General features: G+C 31.4%; 2 protein-coding genes across 3 annotated transcripts in view; both read left to right on the forward strand.

The window, feature by feature from the left end:
* Positions 1–548: 548 nt before the first annotated feature.
* The window catches only part of LOC143072011 (uncharacterized), a 37,637-nt gene continuing 16,881 nt past the window's right edge, over positions 549–21,304 (forward strand). Inside the window, exons 1-4 of one of the 2 annotated variants that reach the window (XM_076246763.1) lie at positions 554–659; positions 4,418–4,505; positions 5,207–5,370; positions 10,198–10,480. In XM_076246763.1, coding sequence (XP_076102878.1) covers positions 605–659; positions 4,418–4,505; positions 5,207–5,370; positions 10,198–10,328 — 438 coding nt within the window. In that variant the 5' untranslated portion in view covers positions 554–604 and the 3' untranslated portion in view covers positions 10,329–10,480. Of the gene's footprint in view, positions 660–4,417; positions 4,506–5,206; positions 5,371–10,197; positions 10,481–21,304 lie in introns of those variants that run through there. The other variant, XM_076246774.1, reaches the window with a different exon arrangement.
* LOC143072024 (uncharacterized) lies at positions 13,288–19,784 on the forward strand. Its single transcript, XM_076246791.1, has 4 exons — positions 13,288–13,418; positions 16,660–16,744; positions 17,390–17,550; positions 18,883–19,784. The coding sequence occupies exons 1-4, from the start codon at positions 13,364–13,366 to the stop codon at positions 19,011–19,013; spliced, it is 432 nt and encodes a 143-aa protein (XP_076102906.1). The 5' UTR covers positions 13,288–13,363; the 3' UTR covers positions 19,014–19,784.

The raw sequence follows: 21,304 nt of genomic DNA on the forward strand, positions 1-21,304 counted from the left end.
AGTTAAATCAAAAGGTTCGAAAAATCAAATCCGACCGAAAAGACAATTAAAAAACTTAATGTATACCTTTTTGTAATATTAACAGTACCAATCGTATTGCAACAAATGCGCACATCGACATTTTGTCTCCTAAGTAGTGCTCGCGGGCAAAATATTTGACGGTTCAAAACTGTAAATAAACTCTGGATACCTGGATTGAAATTGTATATTTGTGCCAGACACGCGATTTAATCAATTCAATAAAATGCCTCCGTTTGTCGGCTTGATGGTATTGATTTGCGAAGTGCACCGATGTGTTTTTTCTTTATATGATCAAAATTATTTCGGTCTGACTCAAATCGAAGTAACCAGAAGAATTTCAGCATTTTTTCAATAGAAAAATAATAATGTGTTTTTTGCATTCTGTTAAAGTGAAATATTTGGCGAAGCACGTGATCCAAGGGTATTCATTTACTTAAACATATTATATTTCTTTTAAGATTGTTTATATACTGTTGCGCATATAAAAACTTAAAGTTCAATAAACCTTTTGTTATATTTGATTATAAATTAACTAGAAGTTATGTTCAATTCAGTTTTAATAAAGAAGTAAAAGAGAAATAATATGGATCTTCTACGCCGTATTTTGTACTCTGTTTTTCTGAATTCGATACTCAGCGGTAAGTGTTCAATAACTGTTCAATAACTTTTTTTTATTAGTAATCTATTACATAACTAGAAAATGAAAATATATATAATAAGTAAAACCGCCCTTTTTTTTGCTTCTTACGATCGTGTTAAAAAAATCTCACAAATTTCACCAGCAGTGTGTCAGTAATTTCACAAGACATATGATTTATCAATTTTGAGTATTTACGCCAAACTCATGTGAAATATAATCAGATTTCTCTTACAGACGTGTGGCGTAACTCACTCCAAAATAATTTGTGAGAGGAAATTCTCGAAATATGACATTAGTCATGTTAAGGATGTCTGCTGCTCTAATTTAAAATAATAAGGATTTCATGTGATTGCTTAAAATGAAAACAACTTTGATATTAAAATAAAATAAAGTAATAAAATCGATAGTCTCGTGTGTAGTTTTCAAAATACGAGACATTTAGAAGATGGCGGGAAAAGGGTTTTCTTCAGACTTTACTATTTGTTAACATTGGAATTGTTTTTTACCCTTTAAACCCAGAAAAAATAACAAGGATTTCATGACAAAAATTCAAATGGTCATAAATGATCTATTGAACAGATTTATGAAGACAAAAGTGGGGTCTCGTGTAATTTTTTTTTTAATACATTTGTATGGATAAAATCTGAGAAAATCGAAAATATGACAAGAATTCAAAAACATGACCAGCAGACATCCTTAATATCATATATAGTATGTCATTCTCAGTGTTATACGTAATATTGTGCTGATCTCAATATATATTAGAATTGTGTCTTTATATTGTACATGGTCCATGTATTTCTGATATGTCAATCATTTAAAATTATCCTATAAAAGTATCATACATTTTAAATATAATATAAAACTTAGTTTCAAATCTTTTAAAGGGGCACTGGCTGTCAAATTCATGGTCACAGATTTGTTTCAAATTCTCATATTTGATTTATAACAATGTAAAACATTTATCCAAACTACCAAAAGTCCAAAAGAAACAGTTTACAGAGCATGGGGTAGAGAATATGTAGGTTCGTTTCGTGTGAATTTTAGTCCAGACGCCATCTAATTAACTATCGATTTGACCTCAAATGACCATATAAGCGATGTAAACATAAGAAAGATATGAATAGATTAAACCAACACGTGCAATTACATTTGTATAGGTCTGTTTGATTTTATTTTATAGATTAATAATATATGTTTCTCATTGTTTTTAACCGTATAAGAATGATTTTATATGGATCGAATAAGTAATCGAATGGTTTACCGTAGTTTCACTTTCATTGTTGACATTCTTTTTCTTTAAAAATAACCAGTACACGTACAATGCATGCGTTGTCAATCTCCAGCTAGGGGTTAAACTGAAGTTCACATGAATACGAATTTAATGAGGTCGACAGATTCACTTGCAAGTGAATTAGCAAATATCAATGTGTCTTCGCTTAATTTGATAAAATTGAACTATTTTGACTGCTAAAAGCGAATTATTATTTCACTATTTCACTTTCATTATTGATTTAACAAAAAAAATCTTACTTTAAATTTTTTATATATCTCGTAGCTAGTCCCCTTTAACGTTACATGGTTTCACTAAGATTTTCTTGCTATTTTCTATTGCAAAAACAAGTAGTTAATTTTGATTTCAAAATTTGAATTTGATCAAATTTAATATTATGTCCAACAAAATTGTTGTTTTATTAATATCTAGCGGCAAAAGCATCATTCATTTTCAAAACGAGAATTTAATGAAAAAGTGTAAGATTTGCTAAATTATGTATTTTGTTTGTTTTTATAGTGATCAAGACTATAACACAATGTTGACTGCTGTTCCCCTCTTTTTGACATTTTTACCTATTATGTATGTTTGTTTGTTCAAAAAATGTTGTCAATATAACGGTATGTAATGCGACTGTTATACAAGTTAGAGGTTTAGCTATATAATAAGTTTTATAAAAATCTGGCAGGAATTGTACCTTTGAGACGCTAACAAGATCGGACTGACGAACAGACACACGGACGTACGCCTAGAATTTCCATGTCCCCTCGCAATGCAGTGTAAAATCAATCAGGAGCAATTCTACAATTCTGTATGTTGTTCTCTGCCAATGATCTATTTTTCATGAAACTATAGTAATTATGTTTTAGAGGAAAGTCAGATGGGACTAGGAAACAACTTAAATATTTTTTTTATTCAATGAATTAATCTATCATCACATAATTATGATAACAATATATATATATTAGTAACATGATTACAGCTGAAGGACGCCTCCGGTGCGGGAATTTCGCGCTGCATTGAAGACCTGTTGGTGACCTTCTGCTGTTGTCTGTTCTATGGTCGAGTTGTTGTCTCTTTAACACATTCCCCATTTCCATTCTCAATTTTATGTATCAATAGTTTTAAAATCATCTTTGGTAATGTCATTGTAGGTTATGACATTATTAGATATTACTTAGAGTATTAAACACCAATATATATCTCTTAGACGCAAATCTATATATAAGAAATATGTAAACAAGACAGTGTGCGTGTGTGTTTGTGTGTGATAATGTTTCCGTCCCCACAACTATATCAATACAAAAGTATAACAAATATTCGATATTCTATTGCAATTATTTTGTATCAATGGTTCTGATTGGATGACAGTTAGCGTAAAATTCTTTATCTCCTTGTCTGTAACTAAGGAAGCCGACATTTTGAATTGCTTAATGTATTGACATGTAATTTCTACAAAAATAAGCCAAAAAACTCACATGTTGCACCTAAGAATCTTCTTTTTATCAAATTTTATTACATTTTGAAGCGGAACAGAAGCCAGAAAACGCCCACTGTTTATGTTTGACACCGGAAGCATACCTATGACGTCACCTAGTGTAGGGACTAAAGACGATGACATCTTTTCGCGGAATTTTCTTTAAAGAAGATTTTAAACTGAAATAATGATTGAAATTTAATTATGAACTTGTTTTGCATTAGAATAGAGATAACTGTTTGCATTAGAATAGAGATAACTGTTTGCATTAGAATAGAGATAACTGTTTGCATTAGAATAGAGATAACTGTTTGCATTAGAATAGAGATAACTGTTTGCATTAGAATAATTAGAATAGAGATAACTGTTTGCATTAGAATAGAGATAACTGTTTGCATTAGAATAGAGATAACTGTATTGTATTAGAATAGAGATAACTGTTTGCATTAGAATAGAGATAACTGTATTGTATTTGAAGCTTTGCGGACGTCCATCAGTAGTTTTACTGTCGCAAGTACTCAAATATTCTAAAATGTACAGTCCATAAAAACTGACAAAACCAAACGATATCAATTGAAGAAACAAGTGGAAAACTTAATATAATATGTAGAACCAAAAAGCTAAATAGAAGTTAGTTTAGTTAAAACAGTATTTTATCAAATTAAAGTTAATTGTATTGGACAACAGACGGAGACTATGTAAGCCTTCTACATAGAAGTATGATACGCTGTGTCATGATTTAAATACTTTTTTTTGTAAAAAAATAAATAATCCGAATTATGTATAAACAATTATAACAATTTATATCTATCAATCTGACATAGATAAAGATTTGATATTTTTCAGTTTTGAAGAGTATGATTTATACTGTCACTACGTCTTTTCCTACACTTATTTCCAATAGTAGAATACATAAATTAGATTGTGAATAAACAAATACTACATTTTGTTTGGCGAACTTCAATATGTGTCAACCTGAAATAGATAAAGATTTAATATTTTTCAGTTTTGGAAGTTTATGGTGAATACTGTTACTACGTCCGTTCATCCTACTATGGTTATTATTACTACGAATGTGACAGTACAGTAAGTGGGTATGTAACATTCATTTTACAGGAATTCTACAGGAATTTACAGAAATCTATTTGTCAATAACAAAACTTCGTGACCGAGATTCAAAATTATCGAACATGTAAATGGTGAATACTGCTATGTCTCCATTTACTTTTTTTATAATTGTGATATCACATAATTTTTTTTAAATTTTTTTTTAATTAAAAATTAAAAGTTTATCATCTGAGAATAAACTAAAATTCAAAATAGTCTCTGAATCTGTAGCCTTAATCATTGCATGAGTTGCACAATTAAAGGGCAGGTGGTTGGGCGTTTTTCTGAAATGTGTGATAACTGTACTTTTTGTTATACCTCATTTGATACACATTTTAATTTTTTTCTTAAATGTGTGAAACCCATGCAATTTTAGATATCAATTATGATAACATAAGCTTTTGAACATATTTTCTTCGAGACCGTAATTTTGTTCATTCACTAAGCTTGTTTTTAGAAATCTTACATAACTTAAGACAAATTGACCATTACAGAGAAAATAGTTACTGGATTTTTTATTAGCGTTCATAAGAAGATATATAATGTTCTTTGTAGAAGATTGATACGCTATTGATATACATGTACAATCCTTCATCTGGATCAGTATAGTGTGTTAATATATATGTGTGATTTACATATACTTCTTATATTCATTTATGTATTGATACTTTTTACTTACCGTTTTCAGTGGTTCCATAGCCGGGGCGGTAATAGGAACTATCATTTTTATAGTCATCATTGCTGTCATTATTGCTGTGTGTAAAAACCAAAATAGAACAAGGGTGACAACTATTCGTACCCCTCACACTGGAGGAACTACTGTTATCACACAACAACAGCAACAACAGCAAGGTAATCGTGATAACAGAGAAGTATTACTTGATTTTCATTTATATTTTAAAAAATCGGATTTTACTTCGATGCAAATTCTTGTTCACAAAAAAACCCAACATAAATTATTTTTAGAGATCTGCATGTATGTTTGGTATGAAAAAATGTTAAGGTTATTATTTATTCCCATCTCGAGTACCGTATATCGTGTTTTTCACGTGTGTTTAATAAACGCTTTATTCGCGGCTGTTAGTGAAAAGCGAACATTTGGCCTTGCAAATTTCCCTGCAAATTCCAGCATTGATCGTTGTCTGAAAGTTACATACATTGTGTTAATTATCGAATCGTTTCTGTTGTTCAACAGATGAAAAGAATGGACCTACATAATAACCTTTTTTCAGTAGTGATACATCTATATTATCACCGTCACTGTCTACACCTTCGAGGAGCTCATTTAACCAGTCTTTATCTCCAGTAAAAGACTTCAGAATTTCTTTCCGTTTGTAAGATGCACATAGAAACCAAGTCATTTGGCCAAGGGATGCCATCAGATTTCGGACCTGTCTGACATTTTTGCAGCTATCTGTGACTACTAAATTTAAATTATGCGATTTACAGTGAACATAGGGCGCGTTCGGACATTGCTCTTTTATACGTTGTTGAACACCAGAAACTACACCACTCATTACACTGGCACCGTCGTAACCTTGTCCGCGAAGATTAACCAACTTCAATCCCCAATTCTGTAAATTCTCAAAAATTGCTTTAGATATATGTTCAGCATCAACTTGACCTGGCTCAACAAAGCCTAAGAAGTCTTCACGGATATCGTTAGTGTCGGAAACTACGTACCGCACGCATATTGATATTTGCTCTTTAACGGACACGTCTGTTGTTTCATCAGCACACACCGCGAAGAATTTACTTTTCTTGCAATTATCTATCAGGCGTTCTCTAATTTCTAACTCACAGCATTGAATAAGTTCATTTTGCACTTTGGGTGATAAATAACGCAATGATCTACTTGCCGTCTCAAGAAGCTCTTTCAAAGTAAGATCATATGTTGATTTCCAATCGATGAAAAATTGGAAATTTCCGTCCTCTTTTTTTAATTCCCTGTCCCAATTACCCCGTAAAGCAATATTTCGTTGACCAAGAACAACAATTATGTCTATGATAGAAATCAATATCGGCCTGTTTTTAGCAACCCTATTCTCATAACTTTTGCTGAGCGAATAGTAAATGTCCGGTTTACTTCCCTGACAAATTGCAATGAAATCTTTTGCTGCTTCGGCGGCATAAATGTGAGCATCACTTTCCTCGTGAATTTTCAGAGAAGAGCGTTTTACGCCTACTGCGTTCTTCCAATCACTGAATCCTTTCTTAGCGAATAACGAAGCATTATCAGAAAATATCATGCAACATTCACAATATGCGGCATCTTCCGATTATGAGTATCGGAGCCAAGTATATTGAGACTCCCATGAAGGTAAATAGCGTCTCCCTCCTTTTTGAGGATAGTATTTCACAGGTTTTGTATCAGTTTTAGAAGAAAGGAAGACTAGTTTATCTGCATCTGTCAGTTTATGATTAAAATGTGTTGGGTCGAGAGAATCAGACGATTTACTTGAATTCTTCATAGAATCTGACGATTTACTTTCATTTGTCACAGTACATTTTACCAAACAAGTGTTGCTTGAACTAATTTCGGTCAATTCCTGGGAAGAAATTTCAGATGTTGATAGACCAGGGGGTGGATACTCGTCCTGAATTGTTCCCAATGCCACAATTTTCGGAGAGGAGTCGGATGAATCTGCAAAAGAATTCACATTTACACAACGTGAAACAATATAAGTTAAAATTATATCTTTCCTGCACATAAAAATGTATTTCTATATGTGAGTTATGCCTAGATAGAATAAATGTACCGTATGATTGAGACACGCACACTTTTTTTTAGATGTGTGTATGCTAAAAGACGAAATGCATCTCTTACTCAACTAAGATACGAGCAGGCACGGTCGATCAAGATTTTTTTTTAATTCACACCCCGTCCACTTTTGAAATTTCATTAGTCTATATACGCCAGAGTCGGAACTCGAATATATTTAACGACAACAACCAGTGTTTGCATTGTTTTCTATCTCTTTGACATAACACCCCTTTTTTTATTCAAACAAACGTAAGCACTGTCATAACTGGCAACTCCGACTATGGTGTTTCGATTATTTTTTATTATTAATGCGATGCTTACACAAGCAAGCGTCAAGTTACTATACATCAAGGTTTTCGTCGTCACTAAATGATAGTTCAAAGGGATATTGGGCCAGGTGAAAATTGGGCGGTATATCAGAAATGCTTGTTTTAAAAATTATTCTCTGGATTGGTTTATTTTTAAATAAACGCGTAGAAACAACGTTTTGTACTGCCGACACCCGTTAATTTCAAAAACCAATGCAGACTGTAACCAATTTTATTTTGTTCACTAAATATTGATGCAGGACTGAGGTTGTTGATTCATTCCAATTATAGGGACAGGGATTGGTTGATTGTATTGTTGGTTGCTTAACGTCCAGTGGCAAATATTTCATGCATATTCATGACGAGAACAAGTTTATAATATATGCATAGTTAGGTCTTGTCATATTAAAGGCCATTTGGGTTGTTGGAATGATTGTCGGGGAAATTTGGACTGCCGCTGGAAAAAATTGAGGATAAATTCGAACAGGCCGGTGTGGGACTATCATACTTACCATTGACTTCTTTTCTTTTCAAAGAACCAGTCTTCAGCCAATTTTGCAATGACATGTTCAAAAACACTTTGCTGATTTCAAACCGTTTTAAAAAATTTGCAAGGAGATGAAATATTAAAATCTGGACCTGCGCAAGCCCCGGTAATTATTGTCTTATATCACATGCATTAACAAATATTACCCATACATTGCCAAACTATAATTATTAAAATCAATATCATCAACATTATAACAATTTATGACCTGTCATATATATACAGTGATCAAAGGAATATTAGACAACCGAAGCGTTAGACATTAAGAATGATTGATTGATTGCTTGGTTCTTGCTTAAAATCGCATCAGAACAACAGCGAATCAGAGTTGGTTTAAAATATTAAATTATTACAATTTAATGTAGTTTTTAAAATGAGACAAGAGGTCCTTCAATATAAGAAAACTCAAGTTGAAAAGAAAATGACCAAATCTGAATATCATCTACATATTAAATTTCAAAACTAACACTTAAGTCTATAGTCACAATAGTAGCACAATAAAGAAACAAAAGTCTAGACTCTCGTCGTATAAATCAATTTCATATAAATATTTTTTTTTTTTTTTTTTTTTTTGGAAATTTCCAGCATGAGGCATTTGCCTCAATTGCCTCAATGTAGTTACGGCCCTGGTTTTTGTAGATCTTTCTAGTACTCATATTTATTTTTTACTCCATTACCTGTGTGTAAGTCAAGTTTTTAACAATACGGTACACGTTTTGTTTGTGTGAGTTGTCCAATTCAGTTATTTAATACACAGTGAAATTTTAACCGAACCACTGGTCATCACATCGACAGAAAAAAAGCCGACGCAAAAAAAAAAACCCAAAAAAAACCAAATAAACCCCGATGTATACGTTATAATTTGTTTGTCTTGTCATCTGCAAATTAATTTGTTTCTCAATCTTTCCTTGTGTTGTTATTGTGTAACATATTTTGTGTTTTGTTCATTTACAAAAGTCTACAAATTGAATTCTGAAAACACATGTTTTACAATGGCAGTGAGTAAACGTATCAAGTACCACTACAGAAAATTCAATGTGCTAAAATTTTCAAGTTTACAAGCTATAAAATCACATCGATGATCAATTAAGATATTACATATATACATGTATTAGAGACGATAATATAATTATGCTATTGAGAATTTATATACTAGGCTGACACGCTGGTCATAAACATTCCTTCATAGTGATCAAGTGAATTAAACTACATTTATGCTGGGAAAAACTGGATCGAGAGAAAAAGTGCACTTTCGAATCTATACAGAAATGAGAATATTGTGAAAACTGTAGGCAGTTTAAAATAATAATCCCTTTCGAGTCTTTGAGCATTCAAAGAAATCTCGTACAAAAATTGAACTGACCATTTTTAAAGCTTAAGGTGGTATGGGTGTCTTCCTCCATCTTGGATTGTAAAAAACAGAGAATCAAAGGTCCAGATTTTCCATCAAGTTAGCAAAATTTGATGCAGGAATGCAGATGTTTAATGTACATTTTCATTTAAAAGTACCAATTTATAAGAATATAACTTCTAAATATTGATATTTTTGTAAATGTAAATTATTTTTGGTTGTTTTTATTTTTTTTTTAAATTTGCATTTTAAGGGGAGGTAACTCTAAAAACCTGCATTTTCTGAAGGATTCTGTATGGAATTTTCCTATTTTGTATTTTAGCCGGAAAAAACGTACGGTGACCCTATCTTTTCTTTTGATATTCTCAAAGCAGTGACTGAAAACTATCTTTTCCTGAAGTATTTAACAATTCTATCATTTTGTTTAGTTTCTAATCACAAAATGGTGTTTTTTCCTGTATAATCCATACAAAATGTGTCATTTTGTCCCGTCCTGTAGCTTGAGAAAATGCGCGGTGACCTATCATTTTTATTATATTTTTCAACATGTATCAATAGATACAACGTTTTGGCAAAGTATGAACAAATTCTATCATTTTTATTTTAGACTCCCATACCACCTTAATGAGCTTTACGACGAACGCTGGACGATTGAGTAGTAAAAAACCCAGTATATAATGGATTTATCTAATTTTTTTTGTCATTTCAGCTCCACCACCAATGATGTATGGTCAGTATCCGCAACCAGGCGGCGTTATGTATAATCAACCACCAGCGTATCCACCGCCTCAACCAAACTATCCACCGCCACAAGGAAACTATCCACCACCGAAATACTAGCAGTTTGTCAACTACAAGCAAACTATCAACAAAAATACAAACAGTTGTATATTGTGAAAAAAATATATATTCCATGTAATTTGTTATCTTATATCCTGAATTGTATTATCAACTGATTGAGACATACATGCCTAAAAAGAATATATAATGAATTGTTTTTTTCTTTAATAAAAACCTGCCGATATAATAACTGTAAAACAAAAATTGAAATTTTGATTTTCATGATAGCTAAAAGGTATCTTTGATGTATCTGTGATGAGTTTATTAACACTCTGTGACTTCAAAAATGTCCTCAGGAAGGAAATTTTAATATTTATTCGACCTTAATAGAGTTCGACGAATAGTTACTTTATATTTCAGATTAATGAGATGCCATCGTTTTGAGCAATCAAATACATGTATCGCAAAATGAAATTGAAAAAAGCACTGAAAATGTTGACCATCCAGGTAATTTTTCCTGGCTTGAGGACAAATTATATGTGTTGTATTTTATTCGATTGGTTGGCCAAAACCGGATATACATTTAGTGTTTACCTTGGTCAGCATGCAAACGAAAATTGATACTCAACTATTCACAATAAATCTTGTAAAATCATTGTCATGTAAAGAACGCATACTACTAAGCTATGAATTGATCGTCTTAAGCTTATTAAAAAGTAAAATCCCAAAAATACCGAACTCTGAGGAAAACACGAAAAGTCTCTAATCAAATGGGAAAATCAAAAACTCAAACACATCAAACGAATGGATGACAACTGCCATGTTCCTGAATTGGTACCGTCATTTTCTGATATAGAAAATGGTGGATTAAACCTCATTTTAAATATAGTAGCTTCTTTGATTAGGTACTTAACCATTCCATCTGATACAGTCAGCAAAAATTAAATTGTTATCTTTAAAGTATATAAATTGAAAAGGGAAATAGGGTATATGTTTATTTTTATGAAATGAGTCCACGTACTTTCGTTACAGATAAAATGTGAAATCTAACTCTGGCATCTAAGTGTGATATAAGGGTACTTTTCGTTACCCTTAGACATCTCCAAATTAATTCAATAAAATACTTCCGTTTGTCGGCGAGATGGTAATGATTTGCTCAGTGCACCGATGTTTGTTTTCCGTATTCGAAAACCATATGTTTCAACATTGGTGTGAACATATAAAAAATACGATAACAAATATTTCGCTCCGACTCAGGTCCAAGATTTTTTTTTAAAGCAATCTTTCAAAAAGAAAAATAATAATGCGTATTTGCATTCTTTTAAAGTGAAATATGTGTCTAAGCAAGCGATTCAAGGGTATTAATTCACTAAAACATATCATATGTTTTTAATGAGTGTTTGTATATGTTACGCATATACAAACTTAAAGTTCAATAAACCTTTTGTGATATTTGATTTTATCTATACTCAGTTTTTAAAGAACTTGACAAAATTACACAAACTATAATTATTTAGAAGTTAATTGCTATTTAAATTCAGACTAAAGTAAAAGAGAGAAAATATGGATCTTCTACGCCGTATTTTGTACTCTGCTCTTCTGAATTTGATATTCAGCGGTAAGTGTTCAATAACTGATGCATCGAATAATCAATAAGCATTTATTAGTAATGTATATATAACATAAAAACAAAAGCATGAACATATATATATATATATGAAACAGTTTGAGTTAAATGTAAAACCTTATTTTAATAGTTTTTCTACTAACAGTCGTTTTAAAATCATCTTATAATTTTGTTTTACCAACAGTGTGTCAGTAATTCCACCAGACATAAGGTTTATACCTGTTAAGTATATACGCTTAATTCTTGTAAACATTTCATCAGATTTCTTTTTCAGAATTGTGGACTAACTGACTATGAAAAAACTTGCGACATGAAATTCTTGATGTATTACATCAATCGCGTTTATATTATATATAACATGTCATGTCCACCGTTAAATATATTTATTATTGTGCTATCTCACATTGATATTCGTTCTCAATATATGATAATAGTATGTCTGTGTAAAGAATAAGGTCCATCTTTGTCTGATCTGTCCAATATTTAAAGTTATCTTTTAAGTTGCATTTTGAATAAAGTATCATACATTTTAAATATACTTATGGAAAAAAGTATTGCAACACCTTGATTTTTTAAACCTTGGAAAAGCAGCCTCCTTTTTGGGATAAAATTTGATAAAATATTTGTATAACAATATTGAGACATTGTTTGTGATAACATTGGCAGTAAAGTGAATTAAAAAAAATGTATGAAAAATATGTTTTAATAAACCACAATTTTGATGACAAAATGAAGTAAATTTTGTACCAAAAAATCCATTTTACAATTTTTCTGTAACCGAACTTTACAATGTCAGACATTTCAAAAATAAATCGTAAGATGAGTGTTCACATCATGGTTATATAATAAATACGATAACAACTATTTCGCTCCGACTCAGGTCCAAGGTTTTTTTTTAAAGCAATCTTTAAAAAAGAAAAATAGTAATGCGTATTTGCATTATTTTAAAGTGAAATATGTGTCTAAGCAAGCGATTTAAGGGTATTAATTCACTTAAACATATCATATGTTTTTAATGAGTGTTTGTATAAATTCAAATATATATATTTTATTGCTAATCAAAGCGCCCACAAGGAGCAGAACAATCAACATTAATTACATACAAATGATTACAAGTGATTCAATATGATTAATTAAGACACAATGTTATATAAAAAAAAAAACCATACCAAACCAAACCAAAAAATATTTATTAAAACAAGTACAAGAATACAACAAGCACAGTGTTTAATATTATAAGGGGGGTCACTGGGCATTTCTATATCTATATATCATTTAAGGAAACTTTCCTATATGAGAATACTTTCCTATATGTTACGCATATACAAACTTAAAGTTCAATAAACCTTTTGTGATATTTGATATTATCTATACTCAGTTTTTAAAGAACTTGACAAAATTACACAAACTATAATTATTTAGAAGTTAATTGCAATTTAAATTCAGTCTAAAGTAAAAGAGAGAAAATATGGATCTTCTACGCCGTATTTTGTACTCTGCTCTTCTGAATTTGATATTCAGCGGTAAGTGTTCAATAACTGATGCATCGAATAATCAATAAGCATTTATTAGTAAGGTATATATAACATAAAAACAAAAGCATGAACATATATATATATATATATATATATATACAACTCGTCTAAACATCAACCCAACAATGTTAGATCTGTAAATTTGCTTTCGCAAATTTTTGGTTCTTCCCTCGCCGGGATTCGAACCCATGCTACTGTGATATCGTGACACCAAATCGCCTGCACTGCAGCCGTCCCGCTAGAACTTATGTATATATATATATATATATATATATATATATATATATATATATATATATAACTCGTCTAAACATCAACCCAACAATGTTAGATCTGTAAATTTGCTTTCGAAAATTTTTGGTTCTTCCCTCGCCGGGATTCGAACCCATGCTACTGTGATATCGTGACACCAAATCGCCTGCACTGCAGCCGTCCCGCTAGACCACACGACCACCGTGTGTTACCTTTCCACATCAGTTTTAATCTAGCGGCGTACTGCAGTACATGATATATAAGGCATGAAGATGTTATTGTTACAGATCAGCTAAATTATCTATAGTAAAGGATCCTACAAATTAGATATATATATATATATGAAACAGTTTGAGTGAAATGTAAAACCTTATTTTAATGGCGTACTCTCATGTCTGCCACCAATCGACGAATTTGTTGATGAGGTAACCGCAACCATTCCTGATGAAGGGCATTGTTTATTTCAAGAAGTGTTTGAACAGGTGGTGTCCTTTCGCGCACTTTACGCCTAATAGTGTCCCATATATGCTCAATATGGTTCAAATCCGGGCATCTGTCAGGCCAAGGAAGATAAACCGACTTTCATTGGACCAAAATATCCTCCCCCAGATGCTTTATTTCTAAATTTGGTGACCTCTTCATCATTTGATATGGGCCACTTTATGTTCGTAAGCAAAAGCCCCCGAATTGGTCTTCTCAAGCAGTAGTTATAAGTCGATTTCAAACAGTTCTTGTTTAAAGTCTCCTGCAAGGCAACCACTAGGATTGCACTGTTTGCAAAGGTTTTTTCCTTACCAACCTTTCTACGGCTTGGTTTCCCTAGCTGGTGTTATAGAGGGTCTTCCTGATCTCGGAAGAACTTTAACATCATGTGTTGCCTGATTTCCAATCATAAAACGACTTACAGTGGAAAGCAGATGATGATCAACAATACGTGCAATTTGTCGCACCGATAAACCTGCAGCTCTGATGCTGATAATCTGCCATCTTGCTGCAGTTGAGAGTTGTGGAGAACCCATAACATGGTGTCAATCACATAACTTTAAAAACTTTGTTATTAAAAGTGTGGAAAACAATGAGGATAAAAACATCTGTTTGATTGTTTCCGGGTACAGTAGTTGCATGTGCAAATTAGAACTTATCGAGTCAACATTTATTGATTAAACTCACGTGAGATTTGATTAATGTTTAACTAGTTCTATTTTAATAAATAATATCACTAAACAATATAAATTTTTAAATTTGAGTTTCAATTCGGTGGTGCAATACTTTTTCCATGTGTATATAATCTAAAACGTTGATTCTAATCTAAAGACATTATAACATGATTGCTGTAGGAAATAAACTCATGTTATTTTCTATTTAAAAAATAAGTAATATAAATTTGATTCAAAAGTTTACTTAATCAAATTTTATATCATATCCAGCAAATATGTTGTTTGATTAATATCAAGCGGCAAAATGTGCATGCATATTCAGGAAGAGAAAAACTTAAAAATAAGAAAACAATGTAGGATTCGCTAAAAATTATGTTGACCGAGACAAAGGGTTGAATATTCACATTCGCTTCTGGGGCATGGTTTTCGATCGTATCATAAGATATGCCATACGATATATCTTAGGACATATTTTATTATCATCTTATGACTATCATATGATATGTAATATGATGTCAATCAAAGCTATCGTAGTCATAGCTATGATGATCTTATGACTGTCATAAGTGAACATTATATTCTATCATTTTAGATAATGATTACAAAATGATGAAAATAAATGTAAAAATGAAAGTATGATCATATTAATTATTACCATTCTTTGTATTTAAGAATATTTTTTCCCCCATTCTATTGAACATGAAATTTCATACAAAAAGGAATTAAATATGGTTTGATAATTTGTCTAAATTTAGTTTGTAATATATAATAAATATTGAACTTCGCGTTCATGTGTTATCATACATGCATTGTTTTTAATTGTGAATACTTTTAAGATTATCAAGGACCCGCTTAACAAAATGCCCGTGCAAATACGTTAATATAGTACTTTACTAGGAAAGTAATAATATGTATATTTATTATACAAAACCATGAATTAGAAAATTATTCCAAAGTGTATGTCGCAGGAGATTAAAGTTTTAATTTAAGTTGTTGAGAAAAATAAAAATATTTACTATTTAGCCAAGGATTTGTATAGTAAGACTATACAAATCCTTGATTTATCTTAATAAGAAAAACAGCAAATATTTTTATTGCAATTAACATGACATTATACATGAAAATTTAATTAAAAAATAGATGATAATCATAAGATCATCATAAGTCATGTCGCGAGGGTTCTCAAATCACGACAGAAGTGATGTCAAATCGTAACTTTCGAAAACAGATCTTACGACTATGACACGTCCTAAGACCACCATAAGACATGTCGTATTCATAAGCTACTTTCGAAAACAAGGCCCCTGATCCATAACTAGTTATTGCATATATATTACGTAGAAATCGTATAAAACTATATCGGGAGCAATTCTGCAGTCTGGTAAGTTATTCTTGGCCGACGGTATATTTTTCATGAAATGATTGCAGTGCTGTAGTGCTATCACTGATTAAATCAAATTACACACATGTAAAAACCATTCATGTAGAATTATCAGAGACGAGTATTTACACATTAGAAACAACGCTTAAAACCAGTAAATGAAATTTTTTTTATCTACATGTCTATTGCAATTTCCATCTTCTATCTAGAATGTCTCTGCAGAGATGGGAAGTCCATAAACAGTGACAAAATCAAACGCTATCAATTGACAGAACACGTGAAAAAAAAGCAGCTGCCTTTTTCTATTATATGTGCAACCGAAAATCTATATAGATGTATATTGCGTTTCATCAATGTTAAAATACTTTTGTATATTTATATATGTTCCTCCTTCAATATTTTTCAATTAGAAATAGATAAAGATTTGGTATGTTTTCAGTTTTGGAAGTTTATGGCGAATACTGTTACTACTATTATTCATCCTACTATGGTTATTACTATGAATGTGATAGTACAACAAGTGGGTATGTAACATTCGTTTCACAGGAATTCTACAGGAAATTACTGAAATGTCTTTGTCAACAACAAAACTTCGTGACCGAGATTCAAAATTGTCGAACATGTTAATGGTGAATACTGCTATGACTACATTTACCTTGTTTATTTGGGATATCACATCAATGATTTTGTTTGTTGTTTTGTTTTTATTAAGCATGACTAATATTTTTTCTGTCTATGAAAGATAAGATAAAAAAAATTGGTGCACACTGCATAACCCGCGTAGTGGGTTATTTAAAATGTGCACCAATTTTTTTTCATATGTTATTTCTGAATAGGCAAAAAAATACTACAGTCATTTCTTATAATCTAATTCTTTATTCCATTTTTAACCGGAGTAAATCATGAAAAAACGTCGGTGACGTCACGGTCACATTATGTCAAACTGACCATTCTAGAGAAAATGGTTGATTGATTTCTAATTTACGTCCAGAGGCAAACATTGGATAGATTTCCGGACGATAATATAACTATGTTCGTGATAAATAAATATAACATTCTTTGTACTAGACAGGTATGCTGGTCATAAACAATCCTTTATCTGGATCTTTAAACTTTGCTTATATATTTGATATACATTATTTATTGATACTTTATATTTACCGTTTCAGTGGTACCATAGCCGGGGCGGTAGTAGGAACTATAATTTTTATAGTTATCATTGTTGTAATTATTGCTATCTGTAAAAACCACAACAGAACAAGGATAACAACTATTCGTACCCCTCACACTGGGGGAACAACTGTTATAACACAACAGCAGCAACAACAAGGTAATCTGAATAACAGAGAATATGAAAAAATTAGGATAATTTCTGGTTTTGATGCATGTTCTTGTTCACAAAAAAAATAAAATTATTTTCAGAGATCTGCATATATGGTTGGTATGGAAATCAGGTCTCCGGGTGTGGGAGTTTCTCGCTGCACTGAAGACCCATTGATGGCCTTCGGCTGATGTCTGCCTTTTAGTCTTGTAGTTGTCTCTTTGACAAATATCCCTATTTCCGTTCTCACTTTTATTAGGTTATTATCTTTTTTTATCTTTAATAAACATATCACAAGAATGGACATACTTAACCAAGATTTCTTTTTTTCTTAATCATTAAATTGGCTAAGCATACGTGTCAACCTTTTAACAACACACCAATCATTGACATGTTAAAAAATGTTAATAAGCTTCGATTACACGGATATTTGTATCTGTAATGATCAAAACCCTAAATATCTAGCATGTGCATAGTCTTCGTCCCTTGAAAATTATCTAATTCATAGGTATGTTTGTTTGTAGTACCAATATTTATTTGTAATTCAATTTCATTTAGTTAAACAATATAATACATTTTTTTGCGGGTTCATTGTCCCATTCAGCAACTATTATACACAGTGACAATGTCAATGACCTGTCCAATTGGTAATCGAATCACGCAAAAAAGTCGACGCAAAAAAAACCAACCCAAAAACCTAAACGATCTACAATATTATTTATTTGTCTCGGCTTCTGCAAATGAATTTGTTCCTTCAATTTTTCACTTGTTTTTTAGTCCACTGGTAGTGAGTTACAGTATCAAATACCATTAAGGAAAATTCCATGTGCTATTTTTTTTTATTTTGGTTTAGAAATTTTAAATATTGTGTCCATCGATACCATCGAACAAATAAAAAAAAAGATATACAAAATTGTTCATTGACGTCCGATGTACCGTCACATGCAAATATTACATACATATTTGAGACGATACTTTAATTAGGTTATTGAATTGATAACTTTCTTTATACTAGGCTGGTCATAAACACTCCCTAATTTTTATCAAGTAAATAAACAACTTTCATGCTAAAAAAAAAAGGATGAAGGGAAAAAAACATTATATCTTCAAGTTCTTTTGAAATAAGAATAATGTGTGAAGACGAAGACGGTTTAATAAGCTCATTCTTTTCAAGTGTTTAAGCATCAACTTATAGAGAAAAGCTTGTACAGAAAATATGATAGCCTTTTTCAAGCTTAATAAGCAAGAAGACATCAAGCTTTTTAAAGGAAAGCTTTACGATTGAGTAGTAAAATGTAAATAGTTTATAATGGATATGTTTCAATGTTATTGTCATTTCAGCTCAACCACCAATGATGTATGGTCAGTATCCTCAGCCAGGAGGCGGAATGTATAATCAACCACCAGCGTATCCACCGCCCCAACCAAACTATCCACCACCTCAAGGAAGTTATCCACCACCGAAATACTAACAGTATATAAACTACAAGCAAACTATCAACCAAGATATAAACAGTGTTTTAAATTCATACACTACTAGTTCTATATTGTGAAGAAAAAATGTATTCCTCATATTTTTTTTTATCTTATATCCTTAAAGTCATAAGAAACGAGTGACTGGTGAAAAATAATGTTCTTCCAATTCTTGAACCAATGCATACAAACATCATAAACTTAATCTTCTGTGCACGAATTTATCATTTTTTTCGTGTAAATTTCGTATAATCGTTAATTTTTTTTTCAATCGGTCAGTGTTGTTGTGAAAATATGGCAGGTAATTAAAGTTCGTGTTTTGAAGCCTAAGTTTAACGATTTTCACCTGTTTGTCAACAATCGCAAAAAATCAACAAAAAAGCATGGAAATTGAGCACGTGTTTAACATGTAAATTCAGATAATACTTTATTTTAAGGACATCCACGCGTATTGTGAACACCGGATTTTTACGAGATGGGTCACACTGAGGTCACTTTGCATACGGAATATATGTCGGGGGAATTGCTTCCTGGATAATTTCTTCTAAATATGAATAAATTAAAGAATTTTCTTCAGAATAAAGTATAGGTACATAAGTTTTATAATGAAAACTATCCATTGAGTTATAAAAAACGTTATTTTTTTTATTTGAGGTTTCTTATGACTTTAATTATATTATCCACTGAATAAGACATACATTCCTAATAAATATACTTTTTACAATTGATAAACTGTTTTTTCCGTAATAAAAACCTGGTGATCTAATAAATGTAAAGTCTTCTGTTTTTCATGACAAACTAAAAAGAGTGTTTGTGTTCATTAACATTTTGATACTACAAAAATGTCCTCTAGAATGAAATTTTAATATCTAATTGCACATTAATAGCGTTCGACGAGTAGTTACTTTATATTTTTGATTAAAGAGGTGCCATCGGTTTGAGCAATCATATAACACAAAAAAATTAAAATAAATCGAAAATGAAATTGAGATAAGCACTGAAAATGCTGATACCCTGGTAAGTTTTTCTGGATTGAGGTTAAGTTATATTTGTGATTATTTTATTTGATTGTTTTGTCAAAGCGGGCATACATGCAGTTTGTCCTTCGTTCAACATGCAAACTAAATTGATACCCAACGATTAACAACAACTATTTGGTACATTGTTAAAGTATTGTCACGTACAGAACACTCACAAAGCTGTTTTAAATGGGTCGTCTAAAGCATATCAAAATATGGTAGCTTCTTTAATTGAATGCTTAACCATTCCATCGATCTGCATTGATAACAATGTTCCTTTAAATCAGCAAGTTCAAATCAAGATCTTATTTCATTTCATTTTGCTGTGTGCCAGATCGTTTTTCACAGCTACTGGATGTCATTGCAATAAAGCTATCATAAACAATTTATAATAACGCCATTCATTTTCATATATATTAGGGGACGACCGTTTGATATTCTGGGGGGGGGAGGGAGGGGACATGGGGGATTTTGATAATAAATAACTCAGCCTTGATAATCACAAAAATAAATGGTTTGTTTTGTGGTAGTTTGAAAATAAATTATCTGAATTGCAATGTATTGAAAATAAATAACTCAGCAGGTCTAATCGAAAGTATGAGATGGCACCAGATTCTTCATAAAGTCATCTTTTTTTCCAAAAAAAAAATTGGGAAACACTTCCCAATTTTTTTAATAATAAAAGTATAAATATTATTTAAATATACTTGAAATGTCTGAAAATTAGTTTCATTTAACTTGAGGTATATTGTCTCAGGAAACGTTACCTCACTTTTATTTTAACAGGGCCGTGACTTCATTGAGGCAAATGCCTCAGCCTCATGTAGGAAATTTCAAAACCAAACGCTTGTCTCCATATCATATTGTGTTCACGGCGAGTGCCTTGCAAGAAGCAAGTTCTGTTTTCCCTCAGACGTAGCCCTGATTTTTGGGGATCAATGTTTCTTATTTATTTGTCTTTTGTTCATTGCCCTTCTGTATTCTATTTGTGTTGCATTCCTTTTGTTATCCAGTAATTTTGTTATGAATTTGATTATGAGTTTTAAAAAAACAGCAGCTACAGACTTAACTATGTGAATTCTATTTTTGCTTAATCATGCACATTGGTCTTGATGTGGTCCCTAGAAACTTAGGTCTTACACTGAATTTATACATTTTGCTTTTAGACCAAAATATTGTCAAAAAATTATTAAAACAAAACTTGCATTTTCAGATTATGAAGGGGTTTTCGGAACATCCAGAAAGAATGATTTTGCATCATTTGTTCTATA

The sequence above is a fragment of the Mytilus galloprovincialis genome, chromosome 1 (assembly GCF_965363235.1).
Source record: "Mytilus galloprovincialis chromosome 1, xbMytGall1.hap1.1, whole genome shotgun sequence".
In the NCBI taxonomy this organism is placed as follows: domain Eukaryota; kingdom Metazoa; phylum Mollusca; class Bivalvia; order Mytilida; family Mytilidae; genus Mytilus; species Mytilus galloprovincialis.